General features: G+C 30.9%; 1 protein-coding gene across 1 annotated transcript; it reads right to left on the bottom strand.

Annotated features, from left to right (window-relative positions):
* Nucleotides 1-7523: 7523 nt before the first annotated feature.
* On the bottom strand, nt 7524-22614 carry LOC134706670 (uncharacterized). The gene is made up of 6 exons (XM_063565807.1): nt 22429-22614; nt 14227-14784; nt 13280-13417; nt 10378-10516; nt 9595-9855; nt 7524-7745 (listed from the first exon to the last, which is right to left on the bottom strand). The coding sequence occupies exons 2-6, from the start codon at nt 14730-14732 to the stop codon at nt 7572-7574; spliced, it is 1218 nt and encodes a 405-aa protein (XP_063421877.1). The 5' UTR covers nt 14733-14784; nt 22429-22614; the 3' UTR covers nt 7524-7571.
* Nucleotides 22615-23844: the final 1230 nt, after the last annotated feature.

Here is a 23844-nt window from a genome sequence, read left to right as displayed (position 1 = left end):
GCCATTAACATGAAAATAATGTTAACAATGAAAGTGAAACAAAGGTGAATCCACTAAAATAGATATAAATGATGATTCAATATTTTTTTAACCTAAATTATTATATCAAACAGACCTAGAAAAATCAAATTACACGAGGTCGCTAGCTATCTATATAAAAATAGTAGAATAACCAAAATTACAAATTCCGAGAAACTCAAAACGAGATAATTGGAATAAGGTAAGATGAATAATTTGCAGTTTGTTGTGTTAACTTAAATTAAGTTAAGTATTTTTGCTAAGTTATTATTAAGACAAAAAACATATAAAAATTGTAAGAACAGACATTTCTGGTACAGTTCGCAACAATTGGTGGACGATATTGAAAAATTACCTGTTGAATTGGGAACGCGATTGTTATAGGATATTGACATCAGTGGTCATTCAATTCAGGCCACAAAAGACATTTTCCTATAATGTGTACTGTAGAACGTTAAATTAAACATTGCATACAATGAAAGATAGAAAATTTAATGTTCAATTCACACGATTATGATATATTACAGATTACTTTTATTTCTTCGGACCGGGCTAGTTTTTCTCACCAAAAAATCTTAAAGGTATGCAAACGCCAAATTCTAAAGTGTTATTAATTTTAAACTTAGAAACTCAACATATACACCTAGGAATCCTACCTAGAAATAACCTGTATAACCATAGGTCTGTTCTATATTCGTTTGGAATTTTAATAAAATATGAAGAACTTAGTCTTTCTCCGCTGTATTGGATACATGTATTACATATTTTTATATGAAAGTGACCTTACAAACAACGTTATAAAGAGGAGTCTTCCATGTGCTCGACGAGACATCTTTCTTAATCGTCAACATCAATGTTATAACCCGGGCTTCAAAGTAATTGTGAAACTACCTATTTCAGAGGTTAGTACTAAACAATTATAAGACCTGATTCAAACCGTCTAAGACTCATTCATCTGGCAATAGTATTAAATAAATTGACATGTCTTCGCGTTATACACGTATTTCCCATTCACAACTTATTATAACACCAAATTAAACGAGTTGGGTTCTGCTTTGATTTATACAATAGGATGGTCAACGTTCAAACGTTTATACAAATAACTTGTCAACAGAAGTATTACATTTTTCTTTGTAAAATATCACTCTGATTAAAAAAAAACTGACATGTTTGGTTTCTTGATTGTCAAGTATTCTTTTTCAACCTACAATCGATATTCCCATGGTAAACAGTTGTGCTTCTGTCCTTGCCGACTCGTTACTTTATTTAAATGAGGCTGATTTTATATAGGAGCTTTGATATTAGGAAGAATGAAAAGAAGTTAGCATCAACATTTCCTTTTAGAGCATAGCTGGACCTGGATGAACCGCAACTTCATGTTCCGCTATACAGATGATGCCTTTCCACTATATAATTTTAAGATTGGTGATAATCTTTATCGCATCTATCCCAACGAGCTTGAAATAAAGGACATATCAGACACATTTAGGTCTGCCTCATATCTTGATTTACATGTAGAAATTGACAATAATGTTCGTTTGTGAACAAAAACAAAAGAGATAATGTCAGCTTCCACAAGAAAATGCCTATACCAAGTCAGGAGTATGACAGGTGTAGTCCATTTGTTTTATGTATTTTATCTTTTGATTTTGCAATTTGATTAGGAACTTTCCATTTAAATTTTCCTCGGAGCTCAGTATTTTGATGAATTTACTTTTGCTATTTTTCATTTTTCTTTAAATTATTGAGAGGTTAATAATGCTCAAGTTACACACACATTTAATTTTATTCGGCAATGGAAAAAGAAATCTCCTGGATTTTGAATATTGGATATTTCATACCTGTCAACTGACCCGTATTTTGCGGGTGTGACCCGAGATTTTCACAATTCTGAGTGATCACCTAGGACACCCGCCGGGTCATTCAATAACCCGGAAATTCCGAAAATGACCCGTTTTCACCCGTATTTTTTAGGCTGGAGATTGATTTCAGAAGTAATATTCCTTTGAAATACCGTCAAATTCGTGATTCTACCATGAACATGAAATTCATCTAGCTGTGTAAACTGCCAAATTCAGTGATCCAATAGTACGTGGCTTCACTTGACAGCTTTGGTGTCAAACACACTGTTAATTAACACCAATTACCTTTAATTTAGCGTTAGGTCGTAATTAAATTGCTTTACAAACATATTTCAACAAGAGTTACTTCCCCTTTTTTGTCACCGTTCAAAATTATTCCTTCTATTTACGTTTTTGGGTGAAAAAGATTAAATCTTAAAAAATTTCATTCAAATACATATTGAAATATAACTTTTCATTATTTTTAAACCTTTATACAATTTTTTTTTAAAGTTGAAAATTATTTTATTCATCTATATATATATATATATTTATACTTCCTTTTAATGTATAACTATATTTTAGTATAGTCTAATTTGAATACAAGATTTTTGTGATGTGTCTTAGGCTAAATAGCCGGTGTTAAACATTTTTAAAATTACTTTTTAAAAATATATATCCTAGTATTTGATGTTTGAGGTTGAATTACATCACAAGACTGTGTTACACAAATTTATAAAAATCTTTTAAAAGTGCAATGAAATAATACTTAAATTTAAAATTACTTAACCAAGTGAATATGCATTGATGTTTTGGTAACTTTGATTTAAATTATGAGAAAAATGTACCCTGAATACTGAAATTCAGCTCGAAAAGGTTCGTACGCGTTATGACCTGGGATTTGATTCTTCACACTGGTCACATTCAAGAAAATCAAGCAATCAGCATTTTCCCCCCAAAAAACTGTTCCATACATCATAATACCAACCTTTTAACTAAAAAAAATAGTTTGAACGGTTCATTTTAGATAGATCTCCTGACGTTATTCTAAGACGATTTTGAGTAGAATTGACAGACATGCGGAAAAGTGTTTTATTGGTTTTGTTTTTTGTTCTTTTACTATGTAAGTATATTTGTAAATGTGTTGCAAATGATGAATTAAAAGAATGAAAATACATAATTCTTCAAAAATCTATGCGAACTATTGTCACATGTGCAAGTTAATCTATAAATTTGATGAATAAAAGGTAGTGTCATTGAAGCACAACTTTCTGAGATATAAAAATTGTTGGAATGTAAATTTTCAAATGTTGCTTGATTGTTGTCAGGTAATTAAAAATTAAGATTTTTATCAAATTAGCATATGCATGCATTCATTGATTCAATAATTTCCGGAATTAACATTATTATCACCATTTTACATCAAATTGCCATAAATATCTATTTCACCGGCATTACACAGGCATTCAAGTTTCAACTCGCCATCATCATCAGAAAGAAATGAAAACATGCAGTAAACCAATGTGTGGTAAGAGAAGGAAAAGTAATTGTGGTTGCAAAGGATGTTGCTGGGCCACAGGCTGTAAAAGAGGACGGTGTAAAGGAAGGAAATGCATGTGTTCTCGATGTCCAAGTAATGATTAATAATTATTAGAATCTTAACTAAATCTTTTTGAACCACAGGTTGTTCCCATTAAAACCAGAGAAATTTCTGGAGTTTATGAGGGGTAAAATTTAATATTCATGCTACGAAAGCGAAAGGTTGTTTCTTCCATTGGTATAAAACCATCGGTCAAATACACTCACGGTCGATGCCGGGAATGAAATAACAACGGAATGTGTAAGATTGTCGAAAGAATTATTAGCTAGATCTACATGTGTGATACTTTTATATTCATTTGGTCGTGTTAATATCTAGGTTATGGTGAATAATTAATACAACTAAATTTACAAGGCAGATAAATTGACACTCTCCACAGAGTAAACAATTGTCGACACAAAATCTTTTGGCAGTGGTTCAACTGCAATATGTAGTTCATTTAGGTATTTTGATTCGATTTAGTCAATAATGGGAGAAAAAAAAGCGTCTGTATGTTTAAGTACAAGTATAAATACAAACGTTCAACTACAGAAAATAATACATCATGGAAAATATGCATGTAGATGTATTATAATCAACAGTACAATTGGAAGTATAATCTATTTTTTAGAGCCCATAAAATTAATTATATATTTACTTGCAGAAATGACTACAACCACAACTACAACAACAATGATGTCCTCTACAACATCAGATCCTGACGTCGAAACAACTACGATGTATCGATGATTATGTCGTCTTTATGTAAAACATTATGTACAACATTGGGATATATTGTAAATAAAATAGTTTTGATTTGCTATTCAAATGATTTTATTGCAATCTATGCAGCTATGTCGTCTAGTCTGACCGAACGAGACCCATTCCAGATTATGACTGTTTTGACGCGTGTAAATTCGCATTGCAATCAGACGTGTGTGACTCTCGGTATTTATACATTCGTATGATGCATAGTTCTATTGTGATTTACATTGGGTGGAAGGTGTCCGTTGTTATTCTGTGGCGGTTTACACGTTGTTAATTACTATGACGTACATCATTTCGTTTATTTCTGTCATGAGTGTTCTTTTGTTTATTTGAACAGTATTTCTGACTAGAAATATTGTCATCTTACCGATATTCATTACATTGCCATATAATCGGGAAGTTTGGCTAGCCATAATACCAGAATCAATTTACCATTCTTTTTTTTAACGTATTTTGTACTAATCAGGAGTAAGGCTGTGTTTTCAAACAGTCCGTTTCTATGTATGTTGGCTTTTGTTTTGTAGCAGCTGTGCTTCTGTTATTTTCCTCTTATAATTGATGTGTTTTTTCTAGGTTTTTGTTTCAGACCAGTATTTGATCTCGCTTAATCAATTTATGACTATTGAACAGCAGGATACTACTGTTGCCTTTATTTTTCGACAATAAAAATAGGTAAAAATAACTTTAGGGTCTAAAGAGCCTTTGCTGCTCATCTTGGTCATTACTATAAGACGTGTCACGGTACTTTAATATCCATCCCAAATTCATGTATTTGGATTTGATGTTATATTTGTTATTCTCTTAGGATTTTGTTCAATGCATAGTCCGTTTCTGTGTGTGTTACATTTTAATGTTGCGTCGTTGTTTTCCTCTTATATTTAATGCGTTTCCCTCAGTTTTAGTTTGTTACCCCGATTTTGTTTTTTGTCCATCGATGTATGAGTTTTGAACAGCGGTATACTACTGTTGCCTTTATTTAAGTGCATGACCAACAAAGGCCACTCCAACATTGCTCCCGTCAGATTTTCTCTATGTATAGTCATGTTGGCCATCTTGGTAGGCAGGAGGAATTAGACGTCGAGCAAATATTTAATGCACTTCCAGATGGGAACATCTAAGCAGTATTAATGTATAAAGGTTCCGTATAACTTCCCTGTGAAATGAGGGCATGATGGCTAGTGACAGAAATGTTGCCTTAAAATGACCACCATGTAGAGGTATTATAAAGGTTCATTAATGTGCAGAGTGAGGAAACCTTTGTAAGATTTAAATGTATCATTCAAAGATATCATGGCTGCATTTTAAACACCAAAAAAAAGACACATTCTTTTGACAAGGATTTCAATCCCCGTCAGGAGACTTCTTCCGAATATGCGAGTAGACTCCTAAGTAGGAGAGTTAAACTTCCCGGAACTTGTGTGCTATGTACATATGGACTTAATTTAAAAATAATATGACAAAGAAAAATCGTTAACAATAACATATATACAGTGGCTTTGTAGTTTAATGTTGTTGTGGATCCTTCAAATGTAAGAATGGATATGCCACTTTTGAAGGATTCCAGTGTGTCAGACATAGCTATTGCTCCTGGCAGTGAGTTCCAGTCCGAAATAGTATGAGGATAAAATAAAAATTTATAGAAATCTTTTTTTGTTGATATTTGCCTAAATTTATGTTTCCCCCTAGTACGTCTATCAGATATTGTGAAATTGTCCTCAGGAACTTCAATTTACCCCCATTTGTTTTTTGATACAGCATAGTTAATCTAGCTTTTTCCTTCTTATTTCTAAATTCTCCCATTCCAATGATTGAATTAAATTTGAAACTGCTCAAGGTGATCGGTCTTTATAATCATTTAAGACAAACCTGGCTGCCTTATGCTGTACCTGCTCAACCTGAATGGTGTGTTGCTTTTTGTACGGATCCCAGACAGCGGAAGAGTATTCGACGACTGGACAAACATGTGATGTGTAAGTATGGTTTTTAACCTTACATGTGCAGATTTTCAAGCTCCTATGAAGAAAACCTAAGGTTTTATTTGCCTTACAGGTAATAATTAGATATAGGAAGATGTGGTGTGAGTGCCAATGAGACAACTCTCCATCCAAAAAACAATTTAAAAAGTAATATATGTTCTCCCTAATCAAGATCATGGCTTATACTTAAGCCTAAATATTTACTGTCTTCTACTGCTTCTAAAACATGATTGTGCAATATATAATCAAAAGCGGAAGGTTTACTTTTTTTTTAGAAATATGAATTACATGACACTTCTCAGGATAAGAATTCATTTGCCAGTCCTCTTCCCATTTAACAAAATAATAACCATCTGTGAAAAAGAGGAGGAAGATACCATAGGGGTTATTAAACTCAAGTAAATTAATGACAAACTTACAACAAAACAAATGAAAACGGACATCAAACAAACAACATTATCCAATAAAGAGCTACAGCATGATTATGCACTTTGATTTTTTAACTAACAAAATTCTGTAACTCCTCAATGTCATATCAGAAATTTATATAAAAAAACTAAGGGAGCATAATTTAATAGATATAAATTGAACCTGTCACAATAATTTCATGAAACTTCTTAAACTATTTTTAGGTTATTGTCTGAAAACTGTAAAATTGGCCCTTTTAATGAAACAAATCCAATAACTAGAATTATTATTGTTATTGACTGCAATATTAATGTTGGAGGAGGTTGACAGGTGGACAAAGGTTTACCATAATATGTCCTTTAATGGGTGTATAAAAAGAAAGCATAGAGAATTAAAACCTGAGCACACAATCCTTATAAAAAAAAAATTCTCATAAAAATGCAGCTTAGCAGATATCTTTATTATATATTTCAGAAATAATATATTTATTATAATCAGTGGACAAAAAATGAAATCTCAACTTTTTTTTAAGGCCCATTTATGGGCATTATGTTTTCTGGTCTGTCCATCCGTCTGTTTGTCTGTCTGTCTCACTTCAGGTTAAAGGTTTTGTCAAGGTAGTTTTTGATGAAGTTGAAGTGCAATCAACTTAAAACTTAGTACAAATGTTCCCTTTAATATCATCTTTCTAATTTTACTGCCACATTAGAGTTTTAACCACATTATCATGGTCCACTAAGCATTAAAAATTATGGTGCAGATAGGGCATCCATGTACTGGGTACACATTCTTGTTCTTTCTGAAAATCAGAAAAAAAGGGTTTACTGATCTGTTAACCAAGAAGTTTAAAAACAGGGGCCTAATGGCATACTTAGGCTTAGGTATGACAAAAGATTGCATCACCTATGACCTTGTGATCTAAAAATGAATAAAAACTTGCATAAATTCTTTATACATGTATAAGGTATGAATATGAAAAAATCAACAAATATTGTTCAATCTAGCAATAGATTCCAGCAATTCATCACGGTCTTCCTTAATTAACAAATCCTTAGGCTCTGAGTATGAAATGAAACTGGTCCCCTTTTGAATAGAATCTATATCTGTAATTTCCATCCAATGCGTTTTACTGCAAACTAGTAAGGTTAATACTACCTGTTAAAAAGTAATGATAAAATAGTAGTATTAAGGTAAATATTATCTAAAAAAAAGTAATAATAAAAAAGTAATAATTTAGATATTACTTACAAACCAGGGGTGGTGTTCTCGAAGGTATCCTAAGATTCGTCCTAAGTCATAGATAAGACCGATTTTAGGATGGACTTAGGATCGACTTAGGACACTCTTAAGTTGTGTCACGAAGCTCTCTCAGACGAATCTTATGTTAGGACGTCCTAAACATTTCCTAAGTCGAAATTATAAATATTTAAAGTAATTTTGTGATAAAACATTTATTAATGACGAAAGTATTTAACAAAATTGTTTACAAATTTTATAATAACATGAACAGAATTAAATGCATAATTACCAATGTAATTATATCGAAAGGGATTGTTATTTAAACTTGAAAACAATTTGTTTTGAAATGAGAATTAAATTTGTAGTGTAATCGTATCATGAAACACGAAGTTCAAAGTTTGAAATCCTGCACAATTTCTTTATATACGAGTTAATAACCGATGGTGCGTTTCATTTTATGTTCATTTTTACGTAAAATAATGAGCAAAAAGCGAAATCCAAACATAATCACACTAGGACGAAGATAGGATGCTCTTACGACACCTTATTGGGTGTCCTAAAGTTAGGACGAAAAATTAGATATATCATAAGTTAAGAGAGCTTCGAGAACACTACTTAAGACAAAGACTTGTCATAAGATAGACTTAGGACACGTCCTAATCTTAAGATAGCTTCGAGAACACCACCCCAGATGCTCTAGGGCGCAGTTTTATAGGACTGAAGAGGTCGAATCCAGAATAGTTGGGGCAAGTATGGACACATATTTAAGCTTAATACAGCTCTGAATTTGGATTGTGATTTTTTTATTTAGGGTTTGTCAAACTGCTATATAACCAGTGTAAATTTTCTGATATTAAAATTGGTTGCTTCAAATGTTTTGAATTTTTCATAATTTTGTCAAACATGTCAAAGGGTCAAAGTAAATATTTAGTCGAAATCTTATAAAGATTAAACCATCCAAAATAATTTTAGTGTAGGTGTTGGCTACCACCTTCAATAGTTGACACAGTGTAAGTTTCTGACACAGAATGAATGTGGTCTAATGAACCCAAAATTTGTTTGGCCTTTTGAGCAATACACTATGCTGTTGAATATTAATCCCCTAAAAAGAGTTTTAAAAAATACCTTCTCATTTAATACATCATAAAATATAACCATGTGCTCCACAGGGTGCAGCTTTATACGACCGCAGAGGTCAAACCCTGAGCAGTTGGGGCAAGTATGGACTCAACATTTAAGCTTGATACAGCTCTGAATTTGGATTGTGATAAAATTTTTGACATAAATAGGTTTCTGATACTAAACAAATGTCAAGATGTAACAAATCTGTTGTACAATGAAAGATTTTTTCCTGAAAATTTTCTAAAATTTGAAAATTGAGAAATTTTGAAAAAACAATTGAAACCCTTTAAAAAATTTACCCCCCTTGGAGCAATTACCGCGAAAAATAGATCCCAGCCTTTCCATTGTAGTACTGTAACAATTAAATACAAAACTTTCTAAATATCTTTTACACCATTCATCTGTAGCCAGCTGTAATCCTTATGTGGTGTACATATTGAACTTAACCTGTGATCTATGGTCCATGAAACATGTACTGTGTATAAACATCAACAGATAAAGTCAAATTTCATTTTGAAACTACAATTGAGGACATGTGCATCTCCTTATTAATAGATTTACAGATTTTTATTTTCACCGAATTTGCATGAATAAGAAAATTCTATCCGTTCATCTAAAATTATTACTCTTTTACAATATTTACCTTTGTTCCAATTAGAATCATGCCTGGGCGGAAGAAAAAATCCTTCTGTGTTAAAATCCCTGCAAAGTTATCAAAATGGATTAATAACTCTCCCCCATGCTGACCAAGAACATTACTGCTAATCCAATTACAGATAGATGGCATTCCTTGAGCAGGTCCTTCACTGATGTGACTGTCAGAAGAATCGGAAATTAACTTAGACAGTGTTTTAATTTCCTGATCTTTTATGTTTTGGGATGTTAAGTTGTCATGGTTGTTTACCTGCAATAATAAAACAGATCTCACATTTTTATCACAAAGCTGGTTTCAAACATGATCTTTTATTTCCTACAAATATACTGTTTGAAACCTTGGCATTAACCAGTTATACAGTTAAGGGCCAAATATAAGCCATAACTCTGATCATAATTAGCTTAAATCATAAAAATTATCCGAAATAGCATGAGGTAAATAAACTAGGTGCTCTTTAGCAAATATTAATTCACAAATGTACACTTGTATTTCCCTAAAATGGCGAAAAGAAGGTTAAAATAAATACCAAATGGATAAAATCAATCAATCAATTAAGAATTCATCCTTTTTCACTTTCAATGTTGACTTTCTTTTCCTTTCAACATCTGAACACATGTATAACTCATCACCAGATAAGGAGTTAAATTAAAGTTCACCTAAGTGGTACTTTCAATGTGGTCAAATTATTCACTTGCAAGTGTACATGTCATTAGTGATTATTTTCTTAGCTTATTTTTTACAAAATTATACCAAATAGACTTCAAAACCTACCTCAGCAATAGAAACAAGTGCACTTATATCATCAAATTCCTCTTGATCTACTCCCACTGAAGTTATGGCAACATCTGCTCCTGACATCACTTCATGATCTTTCATAATTATTCTGTCTGCTTTCCAAAGTTTGCCATCACTGAAATATGAATAATCAATGTTCAAAAATTATAATACAACATGAATTGATACATGGTAGGAAAATTCATACTTATGTTTCTTAAAACATGAACATTATTCCACATGAATGACATTTGAAATGATCTTATATTCTAATATGACGTGCTTCTTTCGCTTTTTGAATAAACTCATGCTCTTAATCCAATAAAATTTGGTTGAACATGCATATATTGACTACTGCAGATTAATGAATTTTATCAAATAGGAATGCATTTAATATATTTCATTAACTTATGAAACACTTCCAAACTCTTAAATGATGCACATGATGTTACTAATTCATTTATCATGACTGTTTAAATGTGGTTCAATTTGAAATTGACATATTTGACCTAGATACGACAACCATTCATGCTGGCTGTTCAAAACTCCTCCCTATGAAAAATCAAGTTACCAGTCTTTTGCTTGTTTATAAACAAAAAAGGGAGGTCCAAGGAAGAACCTACACAATCTATCTTCACTTAGACACATCGGACATAGAAATTACCTTAATTGTTCTTATCAGAATCAAAATAATTGATGCAAGCTATACTTTATTGTAGTTTTAACATAGGTAGGCATTATATTTGTGTTAGTTTAGCCCTCAGTATAGCTCTGAAAAAAAATAATCATGAATATAATGCCTACCCATGTTAAAACTACAATAAAGTATACATGTAGTAGCAATTTTACCTGACCATATCGGGAAATAGGTATTTAGTCAGATCTTAACACGTACTTGTGATTTGTTTTAAACCGGTATTTCGGTAAGATTGAGCAAGCATACGATTTTTATTGCGTCTTACACTTTGAGAAGCGAATAATCTGTAACTACTTTATTCAAATATTCTGTAAAAATGTTAATTTTGAGCTATGAAAGTCAAGTGGCTCGAGAATCTTGCTGTGGAAGTTTTAAAAAAGTGCAAAGAAATATTTTTACAGTGGGTTAGCTTTCATTAGTCTTCACTATCTATAGATTAACAACTTTTGGTTATATTCATAATTCAGAATCATCATTGAAGGTTGAGCACGATTGCACAGTTGATTAATTATATGGATGTGCCATTTGTATGAAAGAGTGACATTCCATGGAATTATGTGCCAATTCGAAAAAGTTATACGAGTATTGTCTCCCCTTAACAGGTTCATTTTTTTTATAATTATGTTTAGGTTTCTGATATAATTTTGAATAATTACAAAATGAATCAATGCAATATATTTCAATTTTTGTTATTGATGTATTAAAACAATTGATGAATGAATATATAATTTCATAAATTTGAAACGTTTAAAATTTTTACATACCAATATAAAGAACTGTTTATCATTTTTGAAATAGACTATGAATGAAAATTGAATTAATTATTTTCCCTTCATGATTGATTGATAGGGAAATGAGCTAGAGTTATCTATTTGTGATCACAGAGAGGGACTGGCAAGCAAATTTTAATTGTAGCTGATTCAATGTTTAAACAATTTTCCACTATAAATGAATGTTACTATATACAAATATAAGGACTTAGCTAAATCTACAAATTTTATTAGATATTATGATTTTTTAATGCAATAGAGTAATATGCTACATGTAGCTTGCATCAACTATTTCTTAAATCTAAAATGTTTTTCCAATCATACGATTAATTGATAGATGATTGTTACTTGCTTTACTTTATTACAATCAATATTGTTTTCTGTAAATATTTTTATATAAGACCTTTGATTTTGTCAGCTGAATCTTTTGTGACCTACATATTATGTATTTTCCTTTTAATAGTTGAAAACAGTATTCTTGTTTATAGTGTTTGCTAATTACATCAATTTTATTTACCCAGTGGTGGATAGTTGTCTCATTGGAAGTCATACAATATCTCCTTATCTTTTTGTTATATTATATAAGTATTATGCAGAGACAATATTCGTACGGTACTACGCTATATGTTAACCTGTGTAGCAATACATTATGAATAATCGACGTGGATTACACTGAGTAAATTCTTATAAAATTTTATAAAGTACTCAATTTTTAAAGGATCAAACATGATACATTCTCATAAGGTTGCCTTTGGTAATTTCTTCTATATCATTAATTTTACACTAGTTAATTAAAAGTATTACACTTTGTACATTGCTAAAGCATTTCCCTATACACAATGTTATAAAAGTAATGGGTTTGTTCCTGTCGTAATTGCACTAAGTAAGTCGATCTCAAAAGTATCATATTAGGTGTATGTTTTCATCTTAAATATGTATGAAATATCTGTGACAGGAAGTTAAACCAAATACTCTTGATCTTTTCCATTTTGTTTAAATGTATAAGGGATCGAGTCCTTCTTTTTAACCTCATCCTAATATTAAAACCGATCAATTCATTCTGACAACACTGTGTAAATCAGGACAAATTCAAACTCGATATTTGATTCATAAATTTTTTTTACAATCCAAAAACGAAAACGGTTACCCCCTTTCTTTTAGTGTTACCCCCTTTCTTTATTTTATTTTCTGGTGTAGTTTTACAAGCAGAATTCATATGTGAAATTAAAAAAATAATCCATTGTGTAGTTTAATTAGGTACACTTGGCCTTAAGTTTGAATAAAAAATAATTCTGTAGAATTGAATCATTATTCTAAGATTTCTGTCTACTTGCATGACTTGTCTATTTTTTTTAATGAATAATTATGATTAAGATATGACTTTTTGAACAGATAAATCAGTCTACATTTTTGTACACTTAGTTATACATACCTTGCAAAAAGACCACTAAACTGGATAAATATTTTTAACAAGTCCTTAAAACCAGCTTTGGGCAATGTCTTTAATGAAAATCTCATTTTTTGTATTATCATCATTATATGATTTAAAAAGTACACTACTTGATCAAGACTGAAAAAGAGAAAAAAAAAAATAAGCAATTCAATATTTCATATATATTTACCAAAATTTGTCAATTGCATGTATGATAAACTAAAAGGGGAAAATAAAACAATATCATTATCATGAATATGCAGTTGAGATCTGTTTATATGTAATTCTCTATTTCTTGGCCAGTTAAATAATTTTATGAATCTGGAGTGGAGAAACATTATACACGCTCGATGCAGTTGTAAAATCTATTTGTTTTATTATATTATATTGATGTGTTGGGAGGCCACTTTCCTGATATGGAACGTATGCCCTACAAATCTATTTGTTACTGTATTTTTCCCTATTTATAGGGTAAAATTGAAATTAACATCCATTTTGTAATGTGGGTGAATACTTGTTTTAAATGTAAATTGTAAATTGTAATACATGTAAGTAGATATAAGGTCACTTATGGGGTTCGTGTTGTTTATTCTTTAGTTTTCTATGTTGTGTCGTGTGTACTATTGTTTTTCTGTTTGTCTTTTTCATTTTCAGCCTTGGCGTTGTCAGTTTGTTTTAGACTTATGAGTTTAACTGTCCCTTTGGTATCTTTCGTCCCTCTTTTATAACTATATTTCATATTTGATGAACATAAAAAAAAATCAATTAGCCCAAACATTATAAGTTAGTCTCCTTTATCTTTATGGACATGCATGTACAATTTGTTTAAAAAATTGTGAATAATCAGGAATTTTCCAAATTTCAAGTTTTGAGACCTAGAATGCAATTAGATGTAATCGAATTAATCCTACACCTTGAAATGACTATATACAGATATATATGTATACCTTTGACCTTGTTTTTGGAGACCACTAACTCTATCAAGTTCTGTAATGATTTCTTCATAACTTCTAGAATCACAATGTTTATTTGAATAATGATAATACTCAGAAGCATAATCTATCACATCAGCTAGACTGGTAGAAAATAACATACTATCCTGGTGTTTCTTTACACGCCTTAATTGTTCCTCATTCAGAGGACCAAACATTCCTGTATACTCAAAAACTTTATCTAAAAGTTCTGATATTGGTTTAGGTGCATTTTCAAAATATATCCTCAATGATTCAAGATGGGACATATTCCAATCTGTAGTTGAAGATGGTATCATAAGATCAGCTTGACCAGGTGAGGTTGTAATGGAGGGAGTATCAATATCATGTCTAACAGCTTTTCTTTTCCTTTGAATTCTAATGCCAGTTTTAGCTCTCCTTCGTTGTTGTTTCTGTGGAGGCATGTTGCCTTCATCACTATCTGTATCTTGACTACTGGAATCTTTTTCACTGTATTCCATGTTCTTTTATCTTAGCTTAAGTCAGTTCATATGACAGTTCTATCTTAAAAACCTGTCAATTGACCATAAATTACTTTAAAATGTATACATTGTAATTTGTAAATATGTATATCTAAAAGGTGGTGTAGGATTGGAGTAAAATTTAGGTTGTTTAAAATTTTTCAGTCATAAAGTTGGATGTATATTAATATGTATAATCTGAAATGATAACATTAATATATATATATATTCTAATAGATTTATATCCTAAGACTTGTTATTCTATTTGTTACATTGATTGTTAATTCAAATAAAGTAAAAATTTAAATAAACAATATCGTTCTGCATTTTTTAACTTAACGTTTTAATGATCTAAGTATAAATTAATAGAACACCCCTAAATTGTGTGTCTGTGACTGAATTTAAGTACCTACGCTGTACTTTCAGTTTTAATGTAATTATTAGTATTCCTTTCTTCTCCTTAGTATTGTCATTAGTATAAACCATGCTGATTACACACTGTTTTGCACTTTTTTGATCATTTTTTGTACATCATAAAAATGTACAAAAATCAGGCTGTTGATTTTCTCATTCATATTTTTTTTCATTTGTCCTATTTGAGCCTTTTATTGCTTACTACATGCAGACATGTATGTGTTATAGACTTTGTTAATTGTTGAAGGCTATATGAGGACCTATAGTTGCAGCATTTATTTATATGAAATCTTATATATTTCAACGTTCATGACGTTTCAGTTCTTTATTAACACAAAATTATCTAATCAGTTTGTAATTTATAGGTCTATTATCCACTAAAGATTACAAATTAGTATATTTTAAATTGGTAATTAGAAATCCTCATATTCTTTTTTTTTTTGGGGGGGGGGGGGAGATACAAAAATAACTTCTAAGATTGCTTGTTATATAAAGAATTTTAAGGGTTCTGCGGAACACAGTGTCTTGCCTACTTTTGCTGTTAATCTCAGGCTCAACAAAAATGAGGAAAAGAATTGAGAAAAAGATTCCTCTTGAGCATGTTGATACTATCTTTTGATTGTAAGAAGCTTTTGTCCATGTTTGGTAAAAATCCAGGATAGTTTATAAATCTAATAACTGTTTTTAAAATTTTTACTGCAGACTGTACATTTTCTGAAAGAAAAACTAAGTTCATGTATAAGTAACATACGGAAAAAAAGGAACAAATTTTTACTAAATTTCATTCTAGATACTAGCTTCTGATCAGATCATATACAAGTTTCTGTCCAAGTTTGGTATAAATCCAGGATAGTTTAAGAAAGTTATTAAATTTTAAAAACTTTAATCACAGAGTGAATGTCTTTGTTTCCTGGCAGAAAAACTAAGTTCATTTACAAGTAACATGAGTAAAGGCTAGAGGTATAGGGGGAGGGTCGAGATCTCATAAACATGTTTAACCCGCCACATTTTTGCGCCTGTCCCAAAGTAAAGAGCCTCTGGCCTTTGTTAGTCTTGTATTTTTTTTATTTTAGTTTCTTGTGTACAATTTGGAAATTAGTATGGCGTTCATTTCACTGAACTAGTATATATTTGTTTAGGGGCCGGCTGAGGGACGCCTCCGGTTGCGGGAATTTCTCGCTACATTGTGAAGACCTGTTAGTGACCTTCTGCTGTTGTCTTTTATATGGTCGGGTTGTTGTCTCTTTGACACATTCCCCATATCCATTCTTAATTTTATAAAATATGGAAAAAGTGATTTTTTTTTACAAAATTTACTTCTGGATACTTTAATCTACAAATGATCTTATGATCATAAACAAGCCAAGTTTGGTAGAAATCCAGGAAGGCTTAAGAAAGTTATTAAAATTTTAAAAACTTTAACCACAGAGTGAATGTATTTTTTCAGGCAGAAAAACAAAGTCCATTTATTAGTAAAATAAGGAAAAACAGGATTTTTGTATATAATTTTTACTTCTGAATATAATCTTGTGATCATAAAAAAAGCAACGTCCAAGTTTGGTAGCAATCTAGTTCAAATAATTATGACGTCTGGCAAGGCTATTTAATTTTTTTCTGGGACGCCTTACAAGAAAAAATTAGAATAGCTAGTTTTGCCAGGGCAGATGTCATAATACACCTTATCGCTATTTAGTCCACTCCTGGAAAAACAGTCATTTATACAACTTCCTGTTTAGGTCACGCGGGCCGAAAATGGAGGTCATCAGCAGTGAGCTGAGGGAGGAAAAACTTTAGAAAGTGATCATCAAGAAACTTTGATATAGTACAATACAATACAATTATACAATATTTTTATTGTCAATCAAAGACGCCCTAAAAGAGCAGTATAATTACAAGCAATTTGTTACAATGATTATTATTAATTCTTAATGATATGCAAATGACAAAATATAGAATAAAGAAAATGAGCCCAAAAGTAAAATTAAAACCACAGATATTTATATATGCATATATTGAACATGTAAAAATGATTTTAAGCTGTGTATGGATACCATTAGTGCCATAAAATTTTAATTTGGTCTATGACTGATTCACTGGGTCAGCGAATTGGCATTACCAAGTATTTACATTTTTATCAGTTTATCCCTCTCAGTCCAGAGATTGATTATTAAATTACATAAGTGTTTTAGAACTTCTAGATTCTCACAACCCATTAGCCATATAAACATATTTTCATCATTACATTTCTTTAAATTAGGATAAGAAATACAAAGTTCTTTAATAAATGTCATTCTGTATGTTTCTAATTTTTTGCATTGTAGGAGAAAGTGGATCTCATCTTCCACCTCCTCCTCACGGAGTTTACAAATACGCTCATGAGCTGGGATGTTTTTGTGTCTCCCTGTTTCAATTGAAAGTTGATGGTCCCCAATTCTTAGTTTTGTTAATGCCTGCCTTTGTTTAGAGTTAAGCAGGTTTAAATAAGGTTCAAAATTAAAATTCGTTTTGAATAAACGAAATGTGCGAAGTTTATTTTTTTGGTTATTAATACTTCTTACATCATTAAAAATTAAAAATGTTATTTTTCCATTCTTTTATATATAATCCTTTAAGTTTTCCCATGACTATTTTTTTAATACAATATTTACTGTTATGTAGTAGACTGTTGAGAGTGAGATCCAGAAGCTCCAAAACTTTAACAATATAACTATACCATGAAGTGTGACCTTTTTCATGTAGGCTTTGAGATAGTGCCAGAGCTTCTTTAAGTAAAATGTCTTCAGATTTTTCTAAAGTTATCCAATATTTAAGGATGCTTAATAAAATAGACAATTGTATTGGTAAATGTCCCACTTCTACCATAATCGCATTATTTGTGCTCTTTCTGTTCACACCAAGTATATATTTACAACTTTTTACATTCAATTTTTCAAGTATAAAATCATTACATAGTTTATAAAAAGAAGATGAATCCTTGAGTTTCGAGGGACTACCAGCACCCCATATTTCTGATCCATATAGTAAAATTGGCTGAATTGTATGGTCAAATATATGAATGAATGTTGAAATTTTTGAAAGTGAGTCACTAAATGATTTTCTTAGTTTAAAAAAGGCCTTTAACCCCTTTTTGTAAAGTTCAGACTTTGCCTCTGTAAAGCACCAGATGCTGAAAATACAACTCCCAAATATGTTTAACATTTTCTAAAGTGATATTATTGATGGTAAATTTTGAACTTAATAAATACCACACATTTAGTTTTTTCATAGTTTATTTTCAGGTTCCACTGCAAGCAATAAGATGACAGCTTATTAAGAGAGGTCTGCAGTCCCTTTGCACTTGAAGATAGCAATACCATATCATCAGCATATAATACACAACTCAAGGGACTCTTATTCAAGAATGCTGGATCACTAGAGATATCAAAATCATTCTTAATTCCAGTAAGACCCCTTTTTGGCCCCAAAATATAGCAGTTTTACAAAGTTGTTAAAATATAAACTTTTAGTTGTTCATTGTATAGTAGATTGCTTCTGCTACAAAAATATGGGTTGTTTTAGACATAATAATGCACATTGATCGGGTACTAGCACCATAAAGTCATGCTCAATTACTGAATTCGTCACAATTCTAACATTTTAGCTAAGTTTTAGAGGGTTTTCGTGTAAAACGAATGTGGCCGCAAGTTGTATTTCATCATATGACATAACATATATAAAGGTTGAGGATGAACACGGATGCGACCACTTTCATTTTTGACAAAAACCAGCTGAAAAGTGACATTTTTCGGCATATTTGATAGATTTTTCATACTTGAGCTTGAATCGGATCGTTTTTAATGACTCAATCAGTTAAAATTTCACCCATAAACGAATTGATTCAAATGAAATAGACCACTAAGTGTTTAAAAAATGGTCCAAATCTTTCGTAAGATGAACCTGAAATTTGAGGCCAAAATCGGTCCTTACCGGACCTACTCCTTTGGGCTTAAATTGTCTCCCTGTCTTACCCCAACATCAGATTGAAAAAAATCAGTCAAGTTATGACCTGATTTGACACATAATTTAGTATTGGTATACATGTTTTTCAATATATGATAACATTTATCACTTACACCAATTTGTGTCAGCTTATAGAAAAGCCCCTGAAGCCAAACTGAATCAAAAGCTTTTTTAAAATCAATAAAGCATGCATACAAAGGTTTACTCCCTTTTTTTGTATTTTTTCAATAAGGGATCTTAGAACAAACATGTGATCCACAGTACGTTTTTTCTTTGTAAATCCTATTTGTTCGTGGGGTATAATATTGTTTTTTAAAAGAAATTTATCTTATCGTAAATTGAGGACTTTTGTGAATAATTTTCCAACACAGCTATTAATAACAATGCCTCTATAATTAGATGGATCATCTTTAACTCCATTTTTATGAATAGGGTAAATATACCCTTGACTCCATTGAGTTGGATACTCCCCTGATGAGAATATAGTATTAAATAGTTTATTAAGTGGTTTCACCAAAACTGACTGGCCACATTTAAGCATCTCATTTATTATTACATCGAAGCTTGCGGCTTTATTATTCTTCAACTCTTTTATAGCTTTATATATTTCATTTTCAGATATGATGTAATCTAATTCATTAAAAATTTTGTTTTTCTCTAAATTTTCTAAAAGAATATCCATTTCTGTATTTGAGTATGTCTCCTTGTTCAATTTTCTGAAATAATCATACCAATCAGTTTCAGATACTTTACTTTCTTCATCAGTTTTAAATTTATCTTTTGATTTGAGCTGATCAAGCAGTTTCCAGTATTCTTTTGGATTTGTATTGTACAAAGTGTCCAGTCTATTTATAATCTCTTGGCGGTATTTGCGAGACTTTAGTTTTCTAAGCTTCCTATATTGCTTAAGTGTACTAAAATATAAAGATCTAACATTTGGGTCACTACCATATTTAAGAAAGAGCTTGAGTCTATTGTCGAGATTTTTTTTAAGGTTTATCAATGACATATCATACCACTTAAAAGAGAAGTTACTTGGTTTAGAATTTCCGCATGCAGTTTTTTTGTTCTTAGGGCTCCCCCCTTTCTTTTTGAGGCATTGATCAGCTGCATCATAGATAATTTTATTGAAATTGTTAACAATATTTTCAATTTTATTTTTCTCTATGGAAAAGTTATTAGATATTGAGTTTTCAAATTCTTTAACTAATGTTTTGACTGTATTGGATTCTAATGCCAGTTTAAATTTGGTTTCAGAGTTATCGTCCCATTTATATTTATTAGGTAGACCAGTCAACTTTGGATTAACAACATGTAAAAAACAATTGACATGTATCATCAATGATATTTTACAATGATCAGACATTAGACCATCAAATTTATGTACCTTAAAAAAAGATATATATTCTAACAATTGCTCAGAAACAATAAAGTAGTCTATTACACTATTACCACCATACTGGTATGAGGTATACTGACCCAGTGAATCTCCAAAAATACGGCCATTTAAAATGCGTAGCCCAAGTTGGATACATAAATCGTTTAATTGTCTGCCCCTTGATGTAACTATTTTATCCATACTTTGACGTTGACTAAGTTTAATATCAGGACAATATCCATCAAAGAGGGGAAGATGGGCCCCATTATCTTCTTTTATAAAATCAAAGCCTATACCAGTTCTTGCATTTAAATCTCCCCAAAGGATAATTTGTCCTTGTTCTGAAAAAAGGGATATTTCTTTTTCAAGAATATCAAAGTAATCTAGATCAAGAGACTTAGTATAAGTGGAATCTGAAGGGGGATTGTACATATAGCAGATAAATATATCTTTTTTGAGGCCAAAAAAACTCCTGCATAACTGTAACCAAATGTAATCATTTGTTTGATGTTTTAGGAATTTAATTCCTCTCTTTAAACATGATTTCACATATACTGAGATACCCCCAAATCTTTTCCTAGACTTTTTTGATTTTGGTCTCACTAAATGAATAGCTTTAAAATCTGGAATTTCTAAATTGTCTTCAGACTCACTATGAGTTTCCATAAGACATATAATATCACTATTTTTAATATTTTTAATAAATTCTGGGTCTGTGAACTTATCATGCCCCTTGCTGGTATGTCCTTGAATGTTCCAGCTAGAAATTAATAAATTTTTCTTTTCCATAAGAAGGATGATTAATTTTCACAAGAGTACTGACAGATAAAAATGCTCCTAGAACCAATTTACATGAAGAAAATCATACAGTAAATCATACAACAAGAATAAAACATATGTACTATATATTGCAACTTAAACTTCTTCCTATTATTTGATTTGTAAAAAAGAGAAGTAAAAATATAAAATATTGAGAGTTATCTTTCTTTGAATATTACAAGCACTTTATTCTAATTTTAAAACTAGATGTTAATTTCAAATTGCTGTTTGATTTCAACAATAGACACTGTTATCAATTAACAAGAATATATTTGGTGATATATACACAGTGATCGGGAAGGACGTATGATACACTTTTTTTGAAACTAAAATTAAAGTAAAAAAATATTTTGTTGGAAGTATTTACGGTAGTTTAAACAGGTCTCATTAAAAAGTATCATGCATGGTGAATTGTTTAAACAGGGTCCCAGATAGCTTCAACTGGATGAAAAAGTTGTATAATTTTAGAACTTATCCGGAATGGAATAAATAGCGATTAGGTGTATTATTTGGACTGGTAGTAATTCTGGATTGAGGATAGTTTGAGATACTTATTATAACTTATTAGTTGCATGTAGGATTGTCAACGTATATTTGTTCCACCACAGTCGCTTGAATTTTAGTGATAAATGTATGAAAAAAAAATAAGAAAAAATACTGTTATATGTATAATACATATAACAGTTTTTTTCATTTTTTTTTTCATACATATATCACTAAAATTCAAGCGACTGTGGTTCCACCTAACAGAAGTTCCAGTGGAAACTTTATTATAAACATTGTCATTATACCTGTACCTGTCGGAACAAATATTACATACTATTTATTCCGTTAAGAACATCTACTGTAATATTTATTCCTGTAGAAATAATATTCTAGAATAGTTTTTCCATTTGGAAGTTATATTATGAAGGAACTTTTATTCCGTGACAGGATCGCCTTGTGTCGCTTTTTCGACAAAAGTCGAAGGCTCGACAAAAATTAACAAAATATCTTAAAATGGGGGCCGAGTTAGCTAAGGTACGAGTTGATATCAATCGTTTTCTATGACATGTTTTCCATTCATTTCATTTGCTTATCGTTTACCTCTTTATAACGAATCTGTTGCCATTTGTCAGGCTGATTAGTATAATACGATACACATATAACAGGATGATCATCAATTTCGGTACAGGTTAAAAGTTATAGAGAAGATAAGAGGATAAGATTTTTAGAAAGTGGCGGGTTCTTTGTTCGGATCTTTGATGACTGTATACATATCTGATGGGAAGACCCGAGGACATCCGAATAGACAGTTGGTGCGTTTTGATATGTGCACGAGGTCGCCTATAGTCATATAAGCTTGGAATCGCCTATAGTCACATATTTAAAGCTGGGAAGACGGTGTAGACTTTATTGTAAAAAAATCAAAACAATATGCAAGTTTTTCTGCGATGATTGTTTTGTATTGGATTTTATACTGAATTAAATTAGTTAGTAAGTTAACAGATCTTAACAATTAATTAAAACTTTTAATAGGGAACTGGAGACAAATTACGCATTTTTCATATTTTGTTTAAAATCAAATGTCATTCAGCCTCAGCTATGTACTTTTAAAAGTTCTCTTGGTGGGCAGTACTGTAAGTACTCCAGTGGTGCATCCATTAGGCCGTGCGGTGTGTACTATAAAAGCGCAATTAGTGTCCTAGCTATTGGAATAACCCACTAAACACATAACGTTCAAAGAACGTTGTGGATTGGTTCATGTAAGGTTATTTCGGACCTTAACGTTACACGAACGTTGTGAGAACGTTAAAATGAAACGTTACAATTCAACGTTCTAGGAACGGTTTGTTTTAACGTTGTGTGGAAGTTTCAGTTTGGTTATGTTACAAATTATACGTTGTAGAAACGTTTAATATTAGTTACTTTTTAACGTTACTTTACTAACATTCTTAAAACGTTCGAATAATGTTCCTCATTTTTTTTTTGAAAAAATAATCTTTCCAAAAAAAATAAAAAAAATAGCAAATTAATAGCAAAAAATGCAAGTAAGATGTTTGCCGTCTTGCTTGTTAATCAAACCTTTATTTTGTTTCAGAAAGTGAATGCTGATAGTTTTTAAAACTAAAAAACCGACACTGTATTAAGAACAAAATAACTTTTTATTCCTTAAACATATAGATTGATCGAATAAAAGTTAAAATTCATTATTTTCATTATTTATTATAACTTTTTTCATTCACTTTAATTTGTGAAACATAATTAGTAATTATATACATAATGATATTTGATACAGCCATTATGTTAATCAAGCATATTCTGATAAGGTTGACCTATAGAATGATGTTGACCAGATGTTAGACAAATTTCAAAGATAGTTGCTATGGTAATTAAGGTTATAGGAAATCTAAGTGTAATGGGATAGTCAATTTTGAGACTATTTCCTGTCGTGTATTTGTAAGAAAGCAGTGATAACAAAGAAAACAAAAGAGAAAATCGCATCATCTAAAGAGAAAGAAA

The sequence above is a fragment of the Mytilus trossulus genome, chromosome 2 (assembly GCF_036588685.1).
Source record: "Mytilus trossulus isolate FHL-02 chromosome 2, PNRI_Mtr1.1.1.hap1, whole genome shotgun sequence".
Lineage (NCBI taxonomy): Eukaryota > Metazoa > Mollusca > Bivalvia > Mytilida > Mytilidae > Mytilus > Mytilus trossulus.
This window is presented reverse-complemented; position numbering and strand designations above follow the sequence as displayed.